This window comes from Sinocyclocheilus grahami, unplaced genomic scaffold (assembly GCF_001515645.1).
Source record: "Sinocyclocheilus grahami isolate Dianchi unplaced genomic scaffold, SAMN03320097.WGS_v1.1 scaffold305.1, whole genome shotgun sequence".
NCBI lineage: Eukaryota > Metazoa > Chordata > Actinopteri > Cypriniformes > Cyprinidae > Sinocyclocheilus > Sinocyclocheilus grahami.
This window is the reverse complement of record NW_015505484.1, coordinates 242,451-264,190: the sequence shown is the minus strand read 5'-3', so window position 1 is coordinate 264,190 and position 21,740 is coordinate 242,451. Positions and strand designations below refer to the sequence as shown.

Sequence of the window (21,740 nt, the reverse complement as noted above, 5' to 3'; positions counted from 1 at the left end):
GATATCAGACTGAATTATGCTCATGCATATTTTCTTAAAAGAGGAATATTTTTGTCCCTTTTCCCCTCCAAACAGATGGTGATGAGGGGGTAGTTCAGCAAAAACTATATTTAATTTGCTACAATTTTACTGTCAACAATCACCTTTAAGTCACATTTAATGACAACGAAATTTTGTTACCACCCAGAGCAGTTCCTTTGTTTGATGGATCTTTACCTTGTTCTAAAATCAACATTATCTCTGTGTGTGTTTGTTTTGTCTTCAGGTGTGTGTTCTCAATAAAATGAAGTGGATTTTAAGGGCGGAACAGGGATTTCTTTGTAGACTTGCAATGAGTTTTGGGTTAGGTCAATTGGCTTTTCTTTCATAAAGTGTGTTTTGATTTCCCAATTCATATTCATAGCAATTAAAAAAGCACAGTATGTTGTCCCCTTGCGCCCTGGTTTTGGCGTTATATAACAAGTCCTAGTTTCAACTTTTTCTCTCATCTTAGTCCAAGTCATCTGGAGAGCCTTAAAAGAATATAGATGTCATTAAAAATCCGTCCTAAATATTTTTTTTTTGTTTTGTTTTTGTGCTGTAAGCTGTCAGATAGAAGACAGATGGTAGCTTAACAGCATGTTGGGCGAAAGCTGTTGGACTGTGTGTTTGCATCTGTGTTTTTGACTGTCTGTGTACCTCTAAAGGGAATGGGATTCTTAGTTGAGAGAGACAAGTAGATAACAGCTCCGTAAAGGGCAAAGCTTATGACTTTATGCAGAAACCTGGGACTTACAGATGGCCGCATTCATAATGGTACAAACACATAAAGGTGTGCCACCTTCCTTCATTATGCCATGTTTTATTTATTAATTTATGTCCCGCTTTCTGGACTCTTGCTGAAAACCACAGTGACCTATGTTGTTGCTTTTTTTACAATGAAAATACATTTTCACAGTGTATTGGCTGTGAATCCATGTGGCTGGTTCTAACTTCTAACCAGTAATGACTACTGTATACATTGGCTAATGTTTAGGTAAATTAATCTGGATCAGCGTGAACAATTTCTGACTGGCCAGTTAACAGATCTTGTCATTCAAACTATTATCTAATTCAAAATAAATGTTTATTTAAATTCAGCAGTTTTTTGTACTTCTTATTTTATTATAATAACATCATTTATGAAATAAGATGGGAGTCATGCTGTGCTCCTGGTATGATTGTCATTCTCTTCAGCACTCATTTACAGCAGCCTTACATGCAGACCTGCCATTAAGCAATTACTGGCATTTATGGCAAATTAAATGGTTAAGTCTAGTAATTCCATGTATAGGATTAAGTGTCATTCACACCAAGGACAATAACTAGAATGACAATAATGATCAATAAAGAGCATTTTAAGCGGAAGACGAAAAAACTGTAGTGCATGCTTATAATGAACAGAACATTATCTTGAGTTGGTATAGACAGTAGTAGACACTAATATAGTTATCATTTTTGGTGTCAAACGGCTTTTAGTTAGTGCTCTAATGTAACATGAGATTGTATTTTTGTTAGTGTGGTGTTGTGGTTAAAGCTAAGGGTTAGTAGTAACCAGATTAAAGAGTTTTATGTGTGCACCCAGATGGAGAGAGAGACTCCACTGTTGTCTGTGTGATTTGTAGGTGAGAGGCAGGCCAGCTGTTTGAATGTCAGTGAGTGAATGAGAAAAAGAGGAGGGAAAGATTTTATTTTGCCAGCAGCACACCAGATTATTGTGTCCTCACAGGCACAAAATGTTTTTGTACTTTCACATAAAAATCATACAGATACATTCCTAAAGCACTAAACAGAGACATCTGTGTTCTCTAATGAATTATTTTATAATCATTATACTTTAATGGCCTCTAAAGTCTGAGTGATTATAAAGGAATTCATTAAAACAATGGCTTAAATAACATTTTGTATCTCTTACAGGTTTATTGATAGAAAATATCTAATTGTACAAAACGCTTAGATGTCTTAGTATTTTGGTCCTTAGATATGTCTTCAGTGCATCTCTTTTGACATTTATTTACAGGGCTGTGATATCTTTGTCTCAAACCCAAAGGTGATCTGCTTATGTGACAATATTTTGGGCCATCCCACCTCATTTCACTCTAATGTGAGCTAATGTGGTCCTTTGGCAGTCATGATGGATATAATGTGATTGCTTGTTATAATTGTCATGCCTGTTATGAATAGACACTGGCAGGGCAAACATAGGGCCTACTACTGTCATGCCTGCCAGGCAGAGTGGTTTGAGTGGGTACCAGTGTAAGAACGGAGGATGGAATTGGCAAGGAATGAGAGAAACCTATTACAATATCCCTGATGAACAAACATGTAAGGTTACAGCGATGAGATTCTATATTTGTTTTGATCATCCCACGAATTGCAAATTCACCTTGCAAATGATGTGGTAGCAGTCTAGCGTAGTGAATCTCATGTGAATTGTCAAGAAATGTCTGGGAATATTCATCTCATATTTCAGGCACAAATCAAAAGAAAAAATGAAATTATATTTTGCATACAATTTATAGCCTATAGCTTCCAATCCTATTCATATAGCTTCCAAAAAAAAAGTGTGGAAAAAGAGTCCCTGAAAAATTTGAAATATTATAAAATAATATACCATACTTATAATGAATAAATAATGATTCCTTATCAATAAATTATATTGATAAGTAAATCTAACAAATTTGTATATACAATACAACTGCATGTCATGGTAGTATTTGTTGAACTGAAATTAATTCATGCTTTTTAAAATTATTATAAACAGGATGGTTTTCATTACTGACTATATTACAGTATATTACAGTCATTTTTATAACAAGAGTTTTTTTGCATTATAGTAAGGAGAATTTAATTGTCATGAAAACCTCACAATGGAAAAAATTCATAATGGACCTAAAAAAGGCATGCAAAATATATTTTCTTATTTACTTTTAATTTTGGTGTCTTTCACAGTTAGAGAGGGCAAGAGGAGGAATACAGTAGAATGAGAGACACTGATCGAAGGTGAGAGGAAGGGGAACGGTTTGACGCATTTGTGTGTTTGAGACAGGAGGAGATAACTGGGAAATGCTTGAATCTTTGCTGTGACATTTCATTCGAGATCTCATGAGAGGGTACACCAGCAGAGAGATGAAACTGTGCAGTAATACACACTCACTCACCCACCCACACACACGCAGGCCCATTATATACATTCATTATACACATGCAGCAGCAAATGCATCTCAGCCGTATTCATCTTTGTCTCCTTTCACTGAAATTGAAATCGTGATTCACTCATTTCTCATCTGTGTTTCTGTGAATGAAATAAGGTGTTGGGACGGAGGGGAACACAGTGTTCCTTCAGTCAAAGGGAACAAGCTCTAGCTGCACAAACTCCCCCTGCAGTCAGATGGTATGATCCAAACGTGCAGGGAATAGGAATGCACTGTAGCAGAGAGTAATGGGGTGGGAGGGGGGGATTCCGACACAACCATATATGGGCAAGGAAGTCATTCTCTCTCCATCTCACCTCTCCAAACTCACTCTGAAGTGGGATGCACGCAGTGCTGATGTTCACGGTGAACTCGCACAGGCACACATACACCAACCCACGCACACAGACAGGCTCATCTGAAATGGAAATTGGTAAGATGAGCGCCAGGGCGGCTTGTAGGAGTGAGACAGCTGTAACTAAATGACTTGCAGTATCCGCAGTGGACACGCAAAGATCTTTGTCCATGCGGGAAGATGGAGGCAGCCTCTGCAGAAACCCCAGATCCCAGATCAGAGTCTAATACTCTTGTTGTTAGTGTTGTAGTGTATCTCGAATCAGTGTTTTCTTGAAGCTTGGAGTTTTTATGAAGAAAGTGGTTAAATACCAATCCTTTAAAGTCGTGACAAAATAGAAGCAAAGACAGATCTTTTTGTCAGTATGTGACATACATCTGAGTGAAATTATTGAAAAAGAAAAAATGTTAGGTTGGACTTGGTTCTGTCAATCAATTGCTGAATGGATGGAGGCAATCAGGTGAATCCGAGTTTGCAAGATTGTCAATTTTAAGAAAGAGGCAAGGCAAGGCAAGTTTATTTGTATAGCACATTTCATACACAATGGTAATTCAAAGTGCTTTACATAAAATAAAATAAAAACAATAATCACAACAATAAAACAAGGAATTTAAAAACGTTGAAAAAAAAAATGTGATTTAAGAGGTTTAAAATGAATTTAAGAAGACGATTATACATATAATATAGTGCAATCAGTTCGGACATTGCACAGTGCTCATTCAATAAATGCACAGCTAAACAGATGAGTTTTGAGTCTGCATTTAAATGTGACTAATGTTTTAGCACATCTGATCTCTTCTGGAAGCTGATTCCAACTGCGGGTGGCATGATAACTAATGCTGTGATGCGGTCGGAAACCAGATTGAAAATTGTCCAGGTATCCATTTGAGTTTAAGTATTTGTTCAGCTGATTAAAGACTACATTTTCAATAATCTTTCCTATAAAAGGAAGATTTGATATTGGTCTATAGTTGCTCAATATGGTGTTATCAAGATTTCTCTTGATAACGGGGTTTAAGTGGGTGAAATTATTGGAGAGGTCAGGTATATGTCACCAGTCTTTACACCAGAAGATCAAGTCATGATATTATGATGAATAATTACAAGGAAAATGTGCATGTATGAATTGTTCACAATAAAATCATTAACATGCATTTTGAAAATACATAGGGTGAATTTTAATTTCATACTAAATATCTTTGGAAAGAACTATATACTTATGTGTGTATACTGTTACTGTATGTATATTTAAGGAATCGTTTTGCATGATTAACAAGAATTGATGTGGTTTACAAAACATGATGTTTCTGTTCATGAGACGTAGAAGGTATATGGATAGCATATTGCTTTTACATCTCTTAGAAAGAGCATGTGTGTGTGTGTGTGTGTGAGACAAAGCTGAAATGTGTTGTTTACTAAATTATCTTACAATATGTAAATTACACTGATTCAGGGTGCAAGGGGTCTTTCTGAACAAGCGAAAACATGTCTAGCTGGAAAAATACAAGTCTGGGTCACCTTGAGTTTGTAGTTATTTAGCAAGTGAAACTTCCTGCCCACGTTTAGTTTGTTGTTCTCTATATACTTGCAGAATAATGGTAAAAAGTTGCACATTTGCTTCTTTGGAATCACAACGGGGTTTTAAAAATGTTTGAATGCTATGCCAGTGACATTCATACAGTGTGACGTAAGTGTCCAAAAGTTTCAAAGGCCCACTGTATATAATTCTAATAAGTGTATTAATTTCAGGTAATTTCCAGCATCGAACAATCAAATTAATTGACAGTGCAATGCAGTGCTTTGAACCGAAGGTTAACTGTTGAAAACCTATTCAGACACATTGATTAATACACATCATCATTATCCATTTCCATACTCAATTGTCCTGAAGCTGTAGGACTCAAGAGAATTACATAACGGTGAACAGCAGCAAGTCTTTACTAGACTGCAACTTACATCAGTGGCCACACGGCTGCTTTAACCATGTTTTATTATGCTTATTGAAGACATAAAGATGAAAACGGCACTTTTGTTTAACCACCTGACATTGAGGCATAGATTGTTATTGGACTGACACACACACACACACACAGATGCAAGAGTTGATTACATTCATCAATCTTTTCCAAGCTGTCTGAGACTGCAGCTGCATTAGTTTCACATCATAGGTTTGTGTTGTAGCAGGTTTATATGCAGTAGCACCAAGTTTTTAGGTGTTGATGTATCCCTTATGTCTGTGGTAAATGAAGCATGTTTACAACCCTGCTAGTTCAACAAACACTTACCGTTCTCCCATTTCTCAATGTATTACCATGACGAAGCCAAACTGTGTGCATGTGAATACAGAAAATCTGTCGAGGACTCATTTATATTCTCAAAGGCTCCTTATTTTTTTATTAAACTCAGTTTACAAAGACATTCTAAGGGTAAAGTTCAATAAATGGCTGCATATTTCTGCTGATATAGTTGGATATCTTTTAACAGACTGAAATGGTCCTTCATTTGGTCCTCTGCTCTATTTTATAAAAAAGGGAAAATTATAAATTTCCGTCGGTGACTGCCTGCATTATCTAATAAAACCATTCATATTTAGTGCTGTACTTGATACTGTAATATGTGTGCGCACCTTCATTTCAGGGGGAGCGTGCAATTCCCCCTGCTGTTTTTAAACGAGGTCCTGCTGATAGAATATGCATCAATATGAAATCTTGCTCATTAGTTAAGACTATTAATTATGTCCTAATGAACATGTCTGTAATGAAGTGCTGAAAAATGACATGGTAATCTGTGTTTAGTGTCTGGCAGAGCTGCACTGAGATGAAAATGACACCTAATCGGGGGTTTGGTTGCTCTCGTTCATGCTTGTTAAACATAGATTGATTGCTGAGGGACTAATCAAGGAACGAGAGTTTTCCCAGTGGAGTGTTTTTAATGCTTTTAATGATTAGATGTTGGGTGGACATCAGCTTGGCACTGGTTCATGCATAATGCTGATTTCTCTCGGACAGAGCTCTCTGGAAACTGTTGGGGAGAGGAAAATAGTTTGGTTAAATTTATTGGCTTAGTGATTTTTAGTCTTTCCCATGTACATATAGAATGGATGAGATTTTAAGGTTTGCAGCGCATTGCATTCTGGTCATGTTTAACCACAGCACTTATGCGGGACATTATGATATTATACTGATACCATTAGTGGACATTAAAATGTGCAGAAATTATACATGTTTTACCAAATCTGACATGCAAAACACACCCTGGTCATTGTATGAATACCAGTTGTATACTTCACCTCATGAATGCGATCATGTGCTTTCATCTCACAGGAATGTGGTGCAGTGAGATCTATCACACTATGTTTGTGTAATTCCTTCCTTGATGAAAACATGCCAGCTGTGTTTGCACCCGACCATGAATTTCTCCAATGCCTTTATTTCCTTCTCATCTCTTCTGCTGGTGTTTATTTGTTGGTCTGCATTTTCTTTTTTGCTTTATAAGGCTTTTATAACAAAGATTAGTACCACTGGACAGACTCCGCTGTATGATTGCATGCAGCAGATGATGAATTACATAAGAAATAATTGTGAGTTGAGATGTTGTTAGATAAGATGTGACAGTGAAAGAAAGACACGGATGTTTACGAATGATTTATTTGGGGCTGATTTACTTGTCCTGTCTGCTTCTGCTCTCATTATTCAGCTTATCAATATTGTATTTAGCTTACATTTGTATATTCGTAAGTATATATAATAATTATAAATATACACTATTCTTCAAAAGTTTGGAGCGATTGTTACAAAAAAAATCTAAATACATGCTGTTCTTTCGAAGTTTCTATTCATCACAGAATCCTGAATTAAAATGTTTCTTAGTTTCCACAAATATATAAAGCAGCACAACTGTTTTCAATATTGATAATAATAAGAAATGTTTCTTGAAAACCAAATCAGCATATTAGAATGATTGCTGAAGATTATGTGACACTGAGGACTTGCAAAGCTGACAAAATTTTTAACACAAAAATCTCACAGAGGACAAACTTGTATAAATAGTGTACAAAGAGTATAATATATATTCTAATTTCATATTGGCAAATAAAAAAATTTCAGATTAAATGTTTTTTTTATTAATTGCATGTTCTCTAAAGACCTCTGAATCTCAGTTTGCATCGCAGCAACACATAGGCCTACAGATGGAAGAAGTCTGTCTTTGTCCTAATTTTCAATGGAAACCTGCTTTCATTGTAACTGGAGCACAGGGTGGGGGGATTTGGGATATACCCAAGCAATCAGTTTACCGTCGACCTTAATTGAGTTCATAAACAACTCCACTCCAATTCTGATAAACCGAGTAGAGACTTTCATTCATATAGCTTCATTCTCTCTCCACAGCTGCCACAGTATCTGTATTGTACAATGCTTTATTGGTTTTTTTTGTACATCCTCTGTTCTTCAGCTTTCTTAGACTGTCTTTTTGAACCCTTTCTCTGTCCCTTTATATGCTGCCCTGTTATTTTCAAAGCCGTGATGAAGCCTCTAGAAACAACGTGACTCTGGGGAAAATGTTCTCAGAACAAATTTGTCAAGTCGAGATATAGCAAGTGATTTTACTCTGAATGAACCAGCAAAGCTCTTTTAAGAAGAGGAAGAGGTCTCCTCAATGAGGAGCTTCAGCAGAAATTAATAGATTTTAAAGAGCAACTCTTAATGTTGGATTAGGTGAGTCAGGCAGTGGGTAGCTCTCCACATACTCCCACAATCCTGTGCCCACCAGCAACAAAGGAACGGCAAATCCCAGCTGGCATGATGCCCTCCAAGTCCCACTAATGAGAATGTTCTGAAAGGTGGGGGCGTGAGAGCTCTGGCTCACTCTTTCTCTCTCTATCCATCTTTTCTTGGTATCTGCAAATGCACTGCATCTTTATATACACACCTATCCCCAAAAGACAAACACTTTATTTGTAATATAGACTTACAGAAAAAGAAGTTCACCTGTTTAATTATCTGCTTGTCCCATTGGTGTTCTTGGTAGTGGTGAGAATGACCGCTAAATGGTGACTGCTGCTGTTGTGCTGACTAAAGCTGTGCTATTTCTGTTTCAGTCCATCATGGAGCAGTTCAACCCTTGCTTAAGGAACTTTGTTGCCATGGGGAAGACTTACGAGAAGGCCCTCTCTAGTGAGTACATCAGTGGCTTGTTCATTATCACTCTCGCAGGCAATGAGCCAGCTCTTGTTTCATAGGTCTGCTTTAATTTATGAGAAGAAATTGCTTGAAATTCATGCTTACGGAGAGTGCCCCTCCTTGGTTGCATACATCTTTGTGACTAGCATCTGGGATTTGTTATTGCTAATGTAAAACCTCAAACTTCTTGCATTGAACTCTAGTAGAATGTTGTTTAAATGTTTGTTGAATGTTTGTTAAGAATTAATGTTTTTGTTTGTGGGGCAGAAGACTTCCTGTTCTCTCGTAGTGATGATGTATTAGAATGTTACATGTCTAAATCCATTTGCACCCTGAAACCCCCTAAACATTCATCCGGTTCATGCATGTTGCATCTCCAGAGCTGTCACATACATGTAACCAATGACAATCGATGATGTATTTCTGTTATGTGTGCGGACCTTCATGTGTGTTTTCGAGATGTTGACTGGGCAAGGGCAAGGACAAGAACGTAGGTGTTTCAGAGCAAAAATATGCACTGGGAGGAAGGGAGAGTAAAATGGAACAGAGGACAGGCATAAATAGGCCAGAGAGAGCTTTGGGAGCAGACACAGTTCCACGGAGGGAGCGAAAAAGGGAACAGGGACGATGTATATTCAGGACAAGAATGATATTTCACTACAAGGAGGACTGAGTATGGCAAATACAACGCTAGGTAGCACAGGTATATGGTGTTCAGGGCATCGATTAAATGTCCTTTTCTGCATTGCCTCTTTCTTTCACAATACTTTATTCTGAGAATAACAATTTACTAACAATGTATCATTTTTAACATGTAACACTCTTGAAAAAAACTAACCAGGTACGATGCAACAAGACGACAAACAGTTTATCTTTGTGTACCGAACTCGAAAACCAGACATGAGACCTAATTGATCATAAAATGCAGCCAATTACTACAGGCTCTACTAATTTTGTGAACACTCTAGTGTAAAACTAAGAACACAAAGCTAGTATTTTCATGCTTTTTGCGGTTTTCCTTTTGTTATTTAATATCCAATAAAAAATATGATTCTAAACTTACACAGTCTCTCCTCATTCATATTTGATGTTTAATACTGTATGTATGAGGAGTAGTATTTCGGTCCAGTGAGATTTCACTCTGGGTGAGGTTTACTTGGCGGGATGTCGTAGAAATAGAAAAAAACAACGACAGATTAAACAGATAAGTCGTGATCGTGGCTGGTTAGGAAAATTCTGATTAATATGAAAGAGAACTTTTAAATCACTTGTCCCTTTTATCAGTTTGGACACATTGTTAGGGTGTTTTACAGTTTTAAGCAGATGCTAAACCAATGGGATTTGCGTTATATTCAGGTAAATAATGCTGCCGCATTGTCTGATCTCAAGGTATAATGTGTTCAGAGTTCTTGTGTTCAGTTTAGCTCCACGGACGAGGCAGAAGCTTTAGGATGAGCATTGAATCCCTGTAGAGTTTCACTGTGCCAAGTACTGCAGAGAACCAATCACTTTCCTCACCATTCCAGACTTCATCTAATATTTTATGAGGGAGAAAATACAAGAAAAAGACCAACGCTCTAGAGGGTGTGTATGTGTGCGAGAGTGTGAAGTCCGATAGATACGGTTAAAAATAGACCCAACTCTAGTGAGATTTGCGCTCCCATCCTTGCAGATCAGCCTTGGCTGCAGCTACGAAGGGTTGCAGGATCCATCATGGGGATTTGCTGGAGTTGTAAATATGCCAGGTCTTGCAGGCAGCAAAGTGGAAACCTTCCACAGTACCCACTAATGAATAGTGCAGATGGTGGCCACTGGGCATTTGCAAGATTTTGGGCTGCTTGGCAAATGCAAGAAACCAATAGTGAAATTAATAGATCATTAAAATGTCATAGTCCAAAACGAAATATTGGCTGCAATTGTCCAACAGTGACTAGAGGACAAAGATATTTTGGAGGTCCATTTGCATGCTCTAGAGTAGATTATTATGTTGAGATATGTTGTGCATAAGCAGCTGTTAAGCCTAAAGCATCCCCCTCCTTTGCCTTTTCCTTGGAAGTGTTGGAGGACTCTTAAAAATGAAGGATTGAAAGGGTTAGGAGGTTAAAAAAATAATTAGGATAAGAATAATTAGTGACCAAAGACTTTAATATCTATATTTAATGGAGACTTCTGTCAGCAACTTAGCTAGAGGATATCACACACAAACTTGCAATGTGATAACTGGGTCTAGATTGGGCTTCTCTGTGGTTTTTAACTTCAGATTGTCTCTTGTGACTGATCAATGTTTCCTCAGAGATGGTTGGAGAGACTTTCTGCCCTATTTTTCAGACCTCTGTAATCCTCTTTCCTTCTGCTGCCTCTCTCTTTCCTTTACCCCTTACCACTCAGCCTAACCGCTGGAGCACCAAAGCCCTCAGATTTCCCCCTCTAATCCCTCACAACCAGGACGCACCTTATCCTGAGCCTAGGATTTGCGCGGACACTTGTAAATAAGTCTACACATTCATACGTGATTGGGCTGCCATTGGTGTAGCCTTACCACCTCCACCCAAACACTCCCACTGCCTTGAATTGGGATGGTCATACGGCATATTGAATTTGATGTGAATGTCAACAAGGCTGTTAGGGATAGAATACAACAGTCCATTCAAAATGTCAGAGGCCAGAAGCAGATCTTACAGCACAAGTACATGTGGCAGTGCTGAGAATGCAATGCTTGTGTACATTCACTATGTAATGAAATAGATAGGGATGCACCATTATTAAAATTCTTGTGCAGAATTGTGTCATTCTGATACAGACAAGTCGATTTTAATTTTATGGCTGATATTATATTTTGTCTAAATAAATTATTTCAAATGCTACAAGTAGATTTAGGCATAACATTTCTGTACATTGTAATAAAAAATGGATATTCATTTTGAGATTTGCTAAAGATTACAGTGTTTTACAGTGTTATTAAATTGTATTGTTTTAATGATTAATACCAAAGTTAGATGGCGACAAATGTAATCTAAAATGTAAGAATAAAATTACTTTTCCAATACTTGGTAATCCAGTATTGGAACAGAGCTTTCCTGTAATTGCAGCATTTTGAAATGCAACAATGCATGAAACAAATGTGCAAAGCAAAACATTTCTTTGTTTGCGTACTTCAAAACTCTCAAAAACATTATTTGAGTATTAGATGTGATTCTACAACAAATTGGATGTACTTCTGTCCCTCACAGCCTTTCATATTTGCATCAAATTATCTATGCTGTGTTTGTTTCTTACCTAATTTTAACCGTTTTAAAATGATGAATTCAAGGCAGAACATGCTAACCTTTGCTAACCACTTGCTCAGTACCTTCTGGTCCTAAGTTCTAAAACACTTTGTGCTTCTTGGCACTGTCCCGCCTCACTAAACTGCCATGATCCTCTGGCTCCGAGAGAGCCTGATTGTGAGCCAGCCCTTCTCTGCCATGGTGATGCAGAAGAGTCACAGCTGTCCCTGTGGTGGGACCTCACACAGAATGAGTGATTGCTCTCAGTAATGTGCTATCTGATGTGAATGTTAAGTTTTGGAGGGCATCAAGCTTTTTTTGTTTGTTTTTTATTTTAAATAATAGTACTTTTGCTATTCATCGCTCACCAATCACAAGCTCCACCCCCACCTCCCCCAGTTCTCTGGCCGAGCCATCATAGAACATATAGAGCTTAAAGCTTTCCCATCCACCACTCCTGTTTCCATAGATGCGGCACCTGTGGGTTGAGGGAAGCTTCGGGTTAGCACATTAGCACAGTCCCGATTCTTATGTCCCCAATGCTTCCATGTTTCCAGGTGTGACATTTGCAGCAAAAGGCTACTTCGACGCACTGGTGCGGATGGGAGAGCTGGCCAGCGAGAGTCACGGCTCTAAGGATCTTGGTGAGTTATAGACTGTAGCTGCAGTGCCCCCTATGATTGGGAGGGGGATTGCAAAAGATAATAACTTGATGGTTTCAGTGTGAATGGCTTTGGATGTATGAGCACATAGTACAGCATATTTAAGACTGTATCTTTGGATAAAACACACACTATCTTTGTACAAACATACACACTCTGCAGATTCACTCATTTGCTTATTGGTGGTTGGTTGCATTGTGTTCATCTATCCTGTTGTCTTATTTCCGTGTTTCTCTATGAAAAATCATCTATCTGTATTAGAATTTAGATTTAGGGAGTCGTGATGAGACTATAAAATGGTTCTCGATGCATATACATTTTTCCTTTGCCGTAAAATATGCAAAAACTTGATTTGCACTTTCACAACCATAAACTGCCATTCTGCTGTGCATTATAACAAACAATACATTTTTAATTGTGATTTGTGTAAATGCTATAAAAGTTTATGTATTTTCTAGCATATATACCGATTCAGATGGCATCCTTCGTGCATCTTTGTTGCGTAAAATGGCTTTAGTAATGTTCTTGAAATATTTAAATTGTGTGGCAGCCTCTCTCAACAGTGCATTTAATGTGTGCATGCATGTATTGATTATCTTATGTTTCTACAGCTGTTCCAGTAATGCTCATGTCATCTGTCTGTGCCTGTACATACAAATACATGTGCATTAGAATTATCATGCAGCTTTTACTAGGGATGCACAATATATCGACAGCATTTTGGCCCAATATCTGCAAATATATAATATTTATTTTTTATTATAGAAGCAGCATATATTGGATATGAAGTACAGCCAAAACATAAACATCAGCCAGGGAGTAAATGTTGGTGCATCCCTAGATTTTACAGGTATCTAATCAACAGTGCTGTAAGTTTACACTTGTTGACAGTTTGTTGCATGTGTCTCTGTTTCCCTGAGTCTCGTTCTTGTCTTCACATGGCCCGAAAGCTTTCCAGATGCATGTTATAACCACAAAACATACCAGTTCCTTTGTCTGGTTGCTTTCTGAGTGAGTACATGATTGATTTGCATGAGCAAGACAAAGAAGTGTGTGTTCATTTATGAGTGACAGGTTTTGTTAGGATTTGTTTGTTGTTCTGTAAGTGTGTGTTTAATGTCAGTGTTATTTAGATCCAGAGACTTTGAAAGAGCTAGCAAGACAACAGTGGCATGAAGTGGAAACTTTTATCCAACTTGCAGAATGAATCTGAGTCATGAATTTATACTCATGCAGACTGTGTGGGTGAGGGTCCGTGCGTTTAAGCACATGTAGACTATGGCATCAGCCATGTGGACTCAACCAATTGCTGCACGCTTAAATAAATCTCTTAAGTGAGGTCTTAGCCCAGTGTTAATAATTGATACAGACTTATTTCTGGCTTTAGTATAATTGTATGTTATAAGGAAGGCAGTTCTGTAAATGGGAGGCTTTACTGGCCTTAGACCATCATGATGATGGCCATGAATCTTTAAAATCAGTCACACAATCTCAGTCAAATACTTTTTCCTGTCACAGTCAGCCCCACGTGAAGATGTTCCTGTCTTCTTGGACTTGTTAGCATGTCTCTAAGATGAACTGAAGGGTTTTAAAGGATATTGCACAAAAGCGGCTACATGTGCGTTAATAATGTAAGATCTGAAGCTTAATGGCTAGCACAGTTCACATGCCTGAGGTGTGTGTGCACTTGTGTGTCCCTGTGCTATATTATTGCTTATGGATGTTGATTTGTTGTCCAACAACCTAGTTTATTAGTGCAGTTGACTTATGCATGTGGAATAGGCCTGTTTCTTTTATTTGTATTTGTATTTTATTACTATATAATATTATATGTATTTATTTTAATATACATTTTTTATATTTTCAAATTTTTTTTTAAATATATTTTTTAATCTTGCCGTTGCATCACATAACAATTCGCATCACATCTCACACACTGTTTTTTTGATAGATTAAGATGCAGTTTAAGGCCCTGTCCACACAAACGCGGGTATTTTCAAAACCGCAGCTTTTTCTATGCGGTTTGGCCATTTGTCTACATGCAAACGCAGCACCAGTTCACTGAAACCAAACATTTTTGAAAACTCCTGCCAGGGTGAAGATTTTCAAAAACTCCAGTTGCAGTGTTATCGTGTAGACAGCGAAACCGGAGATTTTGGCTTGTCACGTCGGAGCATGCGCTGTTATCTCCACCTACTGGAAACTTTTTCAGGCTTCTGATTGGCCAACATGGCTTTACGGTCGAGATCATATCACCACCTGTTGGTTTGGCATGCTCTTGACAGTGCTTTATAGCATGCTTTTGCATGTTTATAAAAATACCCGTGTACGTGTGGACATGGCCTAAGATACCGCCCAGCCCAATATACAGAATTTTCTTAAAGGGATAGTTCACCCAAAAATGAAAAATCTGCCATTTTCTTGCCCTTATGTCAAATATGTACAGTATTTCCTTCTTCTGCAGAACACATATAGATGATATTTTGAAAAACGCTGGTGTCTAAACAACATTGGACCCCACTGAAGGCATGTTCATACCAACAGAAACAAAATATTCAGTCAAAATTTTATGTGCAATTTGCCTATTGAGACTAATGCATAAAAAAAGCAGACGAGCTGAATGAAAGTGCAAATTCACAATTTTTGTATCTTTTTGTTTCACTTAAAGGTTGAGTAAATTTTCATTTTTGGGTGATATATCCCTTTAAGAATAAGTCAACTTGTCATTCAAGGAACCCACTGTCTAGTTGATTTACAAAATGATGTCACCTGACTGATTAAATGGTTACAACCCGGTGTCAACTGTAACTCTTCTGAACACTTTGAATCACCTGAGATGAATGGTAATACCAAGTGTAAACAGGACTAGATTAGCACCTCTAATGATGTCAAATCTCAGGACGTGACCAGTTATAAAATCGAATGAGCGGAAGTAATAAAAATTTCATAAATTTCCGTTATCATCCTCTTCATCGCATCCTCAACTCTGAATAACTTGCGGTCTCTTGCTGTGAAGAGATGCACGGTGATTCTTCAATGCAGCACTTGTGCGTATCGCATCACCCACCACCTGCAGTCAGCCCACGCACTGATGCAGGAACGCAGCCGGTCCGAGGAGAGAGAGGGAGCCGTGAGCTAAAAATAGATGAAACACTTGCCTTAACAGGAGAAGTTCCGCTAGAGAGAGAATGAGAGAGCAAGAGTAATGTGAATGCGGCCCGTGCTGTGGATTTAGAGTCCCAGAATGCCTCCTTGGTGATGTCAGTGTTTACAAAAACAGCTTCCCTCGTCTGCCTCTTCAATGCTGCACGAGTGTGTGGAATACTGAACAGCTTCCTGTTCCCTCTGCCCAAATATGGGTATCAGTTGTCATAGATGTGTGATACCAGTAGGTCGTTGTCTTCTCACATTTGTAGTTTTAGCTTTGGGAGTTTTCCATCAAATTACAACCATTTATGCTGATAATTAGTCTAAATCCTGGATATTCTCGCTCAAGCACAAATATTTGCAGAAAGGCAACTGTGTTCTCTGACTAAACACGATTAATTGCATCTGCAAGCATCTTGCTCTCGCTGTAGTCACAAAATAACTCTGGGGTGTTTGAATAATTAATGCTGGCAAATCTTGGTGCAAACTGAAATGCTCCAGCAACACATCCGGTCTCGTTTTTGATAAACTATTCAAATAAATCCCTCAAAATATGCCTCAGATCAGATTTCCAGTACAAACATTTAGAATTTATATGCTTAGCTTCTTTGCTACTGTGTGGCACATCACAATGCATGTGATTTTTTTATGTTTGGAGAATAGCCCGAAGGCTAAACCCCTCAATAAATTAATTTACAGTGAAGATAAATGGGACATTGTATGCAAAACTATTAGCCTTTTCAGGCCATGCTGAATAACAATCATTTTTTAGCCATAGAAACAATAAAAACAGGATGCATTAAATCGATCAAAAATTACTGAAAAAATTAATTCAAAATCAGTAGTTAGGGTTGATGTGTTCTGACTAGGGCTGTGAATCTTTGGGTAGACAGCGAATCAATTCAATTCACGATTCATAGGTTTTCGATTCGATTCAAGAACGATTTTTGCAAATTAAGAATGATTTGATTCGATTCGATTCACAATTAAATTCGATCCGATTCGATTCTGCATTCTTTAAGTGCATTCACAGGATTATTTAAATGCTTCCCCTAAATTCTTTAAATGCTTAGTCAGGGGGCAAACTACACAGCAGCCTTTATAGTTAGAGAACCATGTTACAGCCGTTACAAGTTAGAGAAAAAAAAGAAAAAAACTTTTGTCCATTGTTAGATGCTAGTTTAATGATGCTATGGCATGACATGGCATATGTAGAAATTTATGTAAGCCAAGATTTAACATTTTGTAACACCACGGGCATAGCCATCATTTCAGAAGTGACAGAAATAATAATTTTATGTAGGCCTATGAATGTATATATATATATATATATATATATATATATATATATATATATATCATTTATCTATTTATTTTTTAAAAGGAATTATTTTCTTATCTTACTTTGAATTTGCTATAAGAAATCAAATACACTGCTGGACAATAATCAATCATTTGTAATCTATAATTTTTTCCTAATGGCAATTTTATGATTGTTTTATATACTACAAACAATTAATCTCAATTTTCTGAAAAGAATTAGGGAGAAAATATACTTTATAGTTTCTGTACTGTAATAAATGATATGTCAATTAGCACTGCATCATTCATCAATTTTATTTATTTATTGTGTTTATTAGATTAGCTGCAGATATAGCCTGGCACGTTGTAAGTATTTTGAACGCGAGATCACTTCTCTTTCACTTCTTTATCTAATTTTCATAAAATAAAATGCTATAGTATTTAACTTTTCCTCTCCATCGGCGAATGATAATTCTGAAAGAAAAGCACCCGATGTCTGTTTGCTATAGCAACTAACACTACTTTCATGCACTGATTATCAGATAAACCTCGCGCTCTTATTTCAAGGTTGTTGTTAATGCTGTGGTTATTTTAACAGTTTCCTTCATACATTCGGTTCAACGACATTGTTAAAACGCATTTATCATTCAATGGAACTGTGCATATGCTTTAGACACTTAAATGTTTGCTCCGTCCATGCAATAAATGCGCAATCTACAACTGTTCAGGTAATGTCGTCGGTATGACCGAGAGCCATTGAAAAACTACAGAAAAGCAAAACTACTTCACTTTAGCATTACTGGCCACGAGTAGCCTACTAAGGAGAGATCACACATCAGCTGCTCAAAAAATGTGTCAGTGAGACGAGCGGAGCGTGAGCGCAATCTTGTGACAGTCACAGGCGGTAAATAGCGGAGCGCGTGAAGGAGAGATGCGAGGCACGGACACTGTTCAAGGTCTCCATTAATTTGTGCTTGTAGTGATTTAATGTGTATATATTTTGAAAGCATTGAATCGCTATAGAAATCGCGATTCATTCGATTCTTAGCATTTTATATCAATTACTGTCCGAAATCAGCGATTCACGATTCAAAAATCATGTTTCAAGATCGATGCATATGCATCATCAGGGTTTGTAATCGATTCATCGATAAAACGAGTGAATCGTTACACCCCTAGTTCTGACATAAAAAGTAATAGAATAGCATAAAATGAAATACAAATAAAACCAAATAAACATTCAACAAGACATTTATAAACAGTGGAAATACTCTTCTCGACTGTCTCTCTCTCTCAAGCCTTCAATTCCAGCTCACCACAGGAAATAGCACTTTATTAGGTGATTGACTCCATCCTGATGTTGGGAGCGCAGCAGCAGGTTGGCACAGACAAAGTTTCATTTTCACTCCAAGTAGGTGGGATTTGTAGTGTCATAACATGGTTTGAGTGTTTCCTCACCACACTGAAAGCCATTGTCTCACCCTCTGGGAATCTCTCGCTCCACACACAAACAAAGCACACATACAAAAATGGCAAATGGCTCAAACACCTCTGAGGAATAAATCACAGAGCTGATAATTGCTGCTACAAATGCCATTGCAAACAGAAGAGTCGCTTGGAAATAGATGCACCACTGTGACTTACATCAGATCAGCTTTTGGAGGACATTCTTGTAAAAGCATTTCATACTCTCACAGATAGACAAATTATTGAGTCGTGCTTTAGAGAATGCTTTGCTCATGAATATTAATGTGTTTATGTGTTTTGGTACATCCATTTGTGTAAGGATTCCCAAACCTAGACAGTTTTAAGGCATCGTATATGCTGGCAACAGGTAACAAGAGGTATCAAGAGTCTTCAAGAGGTATAAAATACATATTTTTTGACCAGAATCAAAGGCAGCACTACATACATTCTTTGCAGAGATGACAATTCCAGAATGCATTGTGTTTATGCTCATTAGACTATCATGTCGTTAGCTTTGCATCATGCTAATGCCAATATGAAATGGAATTAGTTGTCCCCTGTGCACACAGTTGTTGCCTACATAAAATTATATAAATTAGTTACTTATGAGGTTCCATTTTACTTGCTCACTTGGTTTTGTAACAGAGATAAATGCTTCATAATTAATATTCATGAGCAATGACTTCACATTAGTAGGATTCATTATTTTGCCACCTGTAGGTCCCAGTGAAGTTCAATAGTCATGGACAATGATAACAGTGTTACTTCTATATTTGATCGTCAAATTAATTTGGCTGCCCAGCACATCCAACCCACAACCCCCCTCCTTGAATCTGTTCTGCTGCAGTAATCAATCTCCATTATAACCTCATCAGCTGCTCTCTAATAGTTATGTATACAGTCTTCTGCCACAAAGTAATGACCACAAAAGAATTATTTAGGCTTTGGGGTTTCGAGCTCAATGAGGCATCACAGCATTTCGTCTTGGTTCACTGAGTTTTACCGTTTCAGATATGACTGGATGATTATATTAAAGCATATGGATCATTTTGACTGTTTTGTTTGTTCTACCTATGGATATACAGCCATCTGTGAGCCTGGTGGAAAGAAAGAGATATGAACTGTAGGTTTATGTCATATTTAATGATAAAAGTTCTGCAGCAAAGCGCATCAGAGAATTCATTGGAGGAGACTTCGGTCCAAATGTGCTTAAGTTTATCACATCCATCTGTGTGCTGTATAATTCCCTCAGTATTGGTGGTTATTACTTCTACCAAGGTCACAGAAAGAGGGAAATAATTTGAGAAGAACAAGAGATGGAGGGAGAGAGTTGCGCTAGTTTAATAAGAGACAGGACAACAGAAAATTGAAAAATCTTTCCTTCCAGAAAGTAGGTTTTCTAGTGCTTTCTCGCTTTGATGAGAGCGCATTATGGGGCTCATCTTACCCTGGAAAGTTTAGGTTGACCCAGTGAGACTCTACAATGCCTTACAAATTCTACCACTGTAATGCTGCACCAAACATGCCTGTTGATGGTCCTTTGTAAAGTTTATTTGTGTACCTGTGTGAACTTAATGAAGTTTTTGTATTCTGTTAGATATTTTTCACAATACAATCAAGTTGAGAATTCATTCACATGACTTTTCATTACTTCGTTTCCTAGTTTTAGTTAAATTGTGGCCGCATTGTTCTAATTAGATCCCTTCTAATTAGTTCTAGTCAAATGGTGGCCACGTTGTACCAATTAGTTCCCTCGTTTTAGTTAAATTATGGGCATATTGTACTAATTTGTATAGTTAAATCCTGGCCACATTGTATTATTTCCTCATTTCAGTTCATTTGTTGGCAATTTTATTTATTCGTTCCATCATTTTAGTTAAATTGTGGCCACTTTTCCTCATTTCAATTTAGTTAAATCGTGGTCAATGAGGGAACTACTTAATCAAACGTGGGAACAAATTCTTTGTGTCCTGAGTATCCTATTTTTCCTCCCCTGTATGTCATGTGCAAGGCATCATTTTAAGAAAATATAATGGGTTCATGAAAGCCATTTCATGTCGACTTTACCTGTGCACTGCAAATCAAAAATCATTCTCATTTTAAGCTCTTTATCTTTTTTGTATTTATTCCTTACTCAGTCCTAAGTGCTTTATTTAAATAATTTATTGATAATTTATGTTTTCGTCAAACAAGCCAAAAAATTTTTAAGGCACAGGGTGCTGACTAGATGCACAGTGTTTCTTCAGACTGTACCCTAATTGATTCGGCCCTTTAAGAGCGGACAACAATATGTTTAAGTCTTTCAAAGCTGCAGATGTTGTGATCCGTGCTGATTACTGCTAAGCGGCTTAGAGTCCTGCCGAGCATGGCTGAATTGCAGCAGAGAGAGGGGGGGGAGTGCTGTCAGACCATTGTGCTGACTTAGACAGGAAATGAGAGTGTGTCGACCTACAGACGAGATCTGGATGGGGACAGCAGGGTGAGGCCAGGGCATGGACAGCAGCAGAAGGGGTCTCTGTGTTACATACACACTTTTATGTAGACCTGATGGATGCCCATAGGAAAGAAATATCACAGATGATATTTAACATCTCAGGTGTTTCTCACATGTGCATAGACTTTCAGAAGAGCTGTCAATGAAACTGAGCTCAGATGTGACTGCAGACTTGGCAGTTAGAGATGAACTCAATATGAACATTTCTCAAAGGCCAAATGATATATCCACATTCATTTTAGCCTATATCTCTATACTCTTAAGGTTAGGGTTGCAAAGTGGCATACATTTTCCAGAAATTTTTGATACTTTCCAGGATTTTTGGGAAATTTTGGGAAAAGTTTCCAGAAATTAACAGAAAGGCCTATTTTCCAAACCTTTTGCAGCCATACGTAAGTCAAGTTTACACCAAGGACAAGAACTATAATGATAACTGGTCAATCAGAATCCAAAATGCTTTAGAGAGCTCAAGCATTTAAAGTGACAGATGACATAACTGCAGTGTGCACTTACAATAAACAGAACATTATTGTGCATTGATGTGAACACCATAGTTATCATTACACTAACTGTTTTGGATGTTAACAGGCCTTTACTGTAGACAATTGCCTCGTTTATTTTTTGTAAGGAATTTTAGGGGAAGCATCTGAGATAC

General features: G+C 37.5%; 1 protein-coding gene across 1 annotated transcript in view; it reads left to right on the top strand.

Annotated features, from left to right (window-relative positions):
* The first annotated feature begins 8,614 nt into the window (after positions 1-8,614).
* LOC107601402 (brain-specific angiogenesis inhibitor 1-associated protein 2-like) overlaps positions 8,615-21,740 on the top strand; it is a 38,778-nt gene continuing 25,652 nt past the window's right edge. The window contains exons 1-2 of the mRNA XM_016293568.1: positions 8,615-8,741; positions 12,571-12,657. Coding sequence (XP_016149054.1) covers positions 8,615-8,741; positions 12,571-12,657 — 214 coding nt within the window. The remainder of the gene's footprint in view (positions 8,742-12,570; positions 12,658-21,740) is intronic.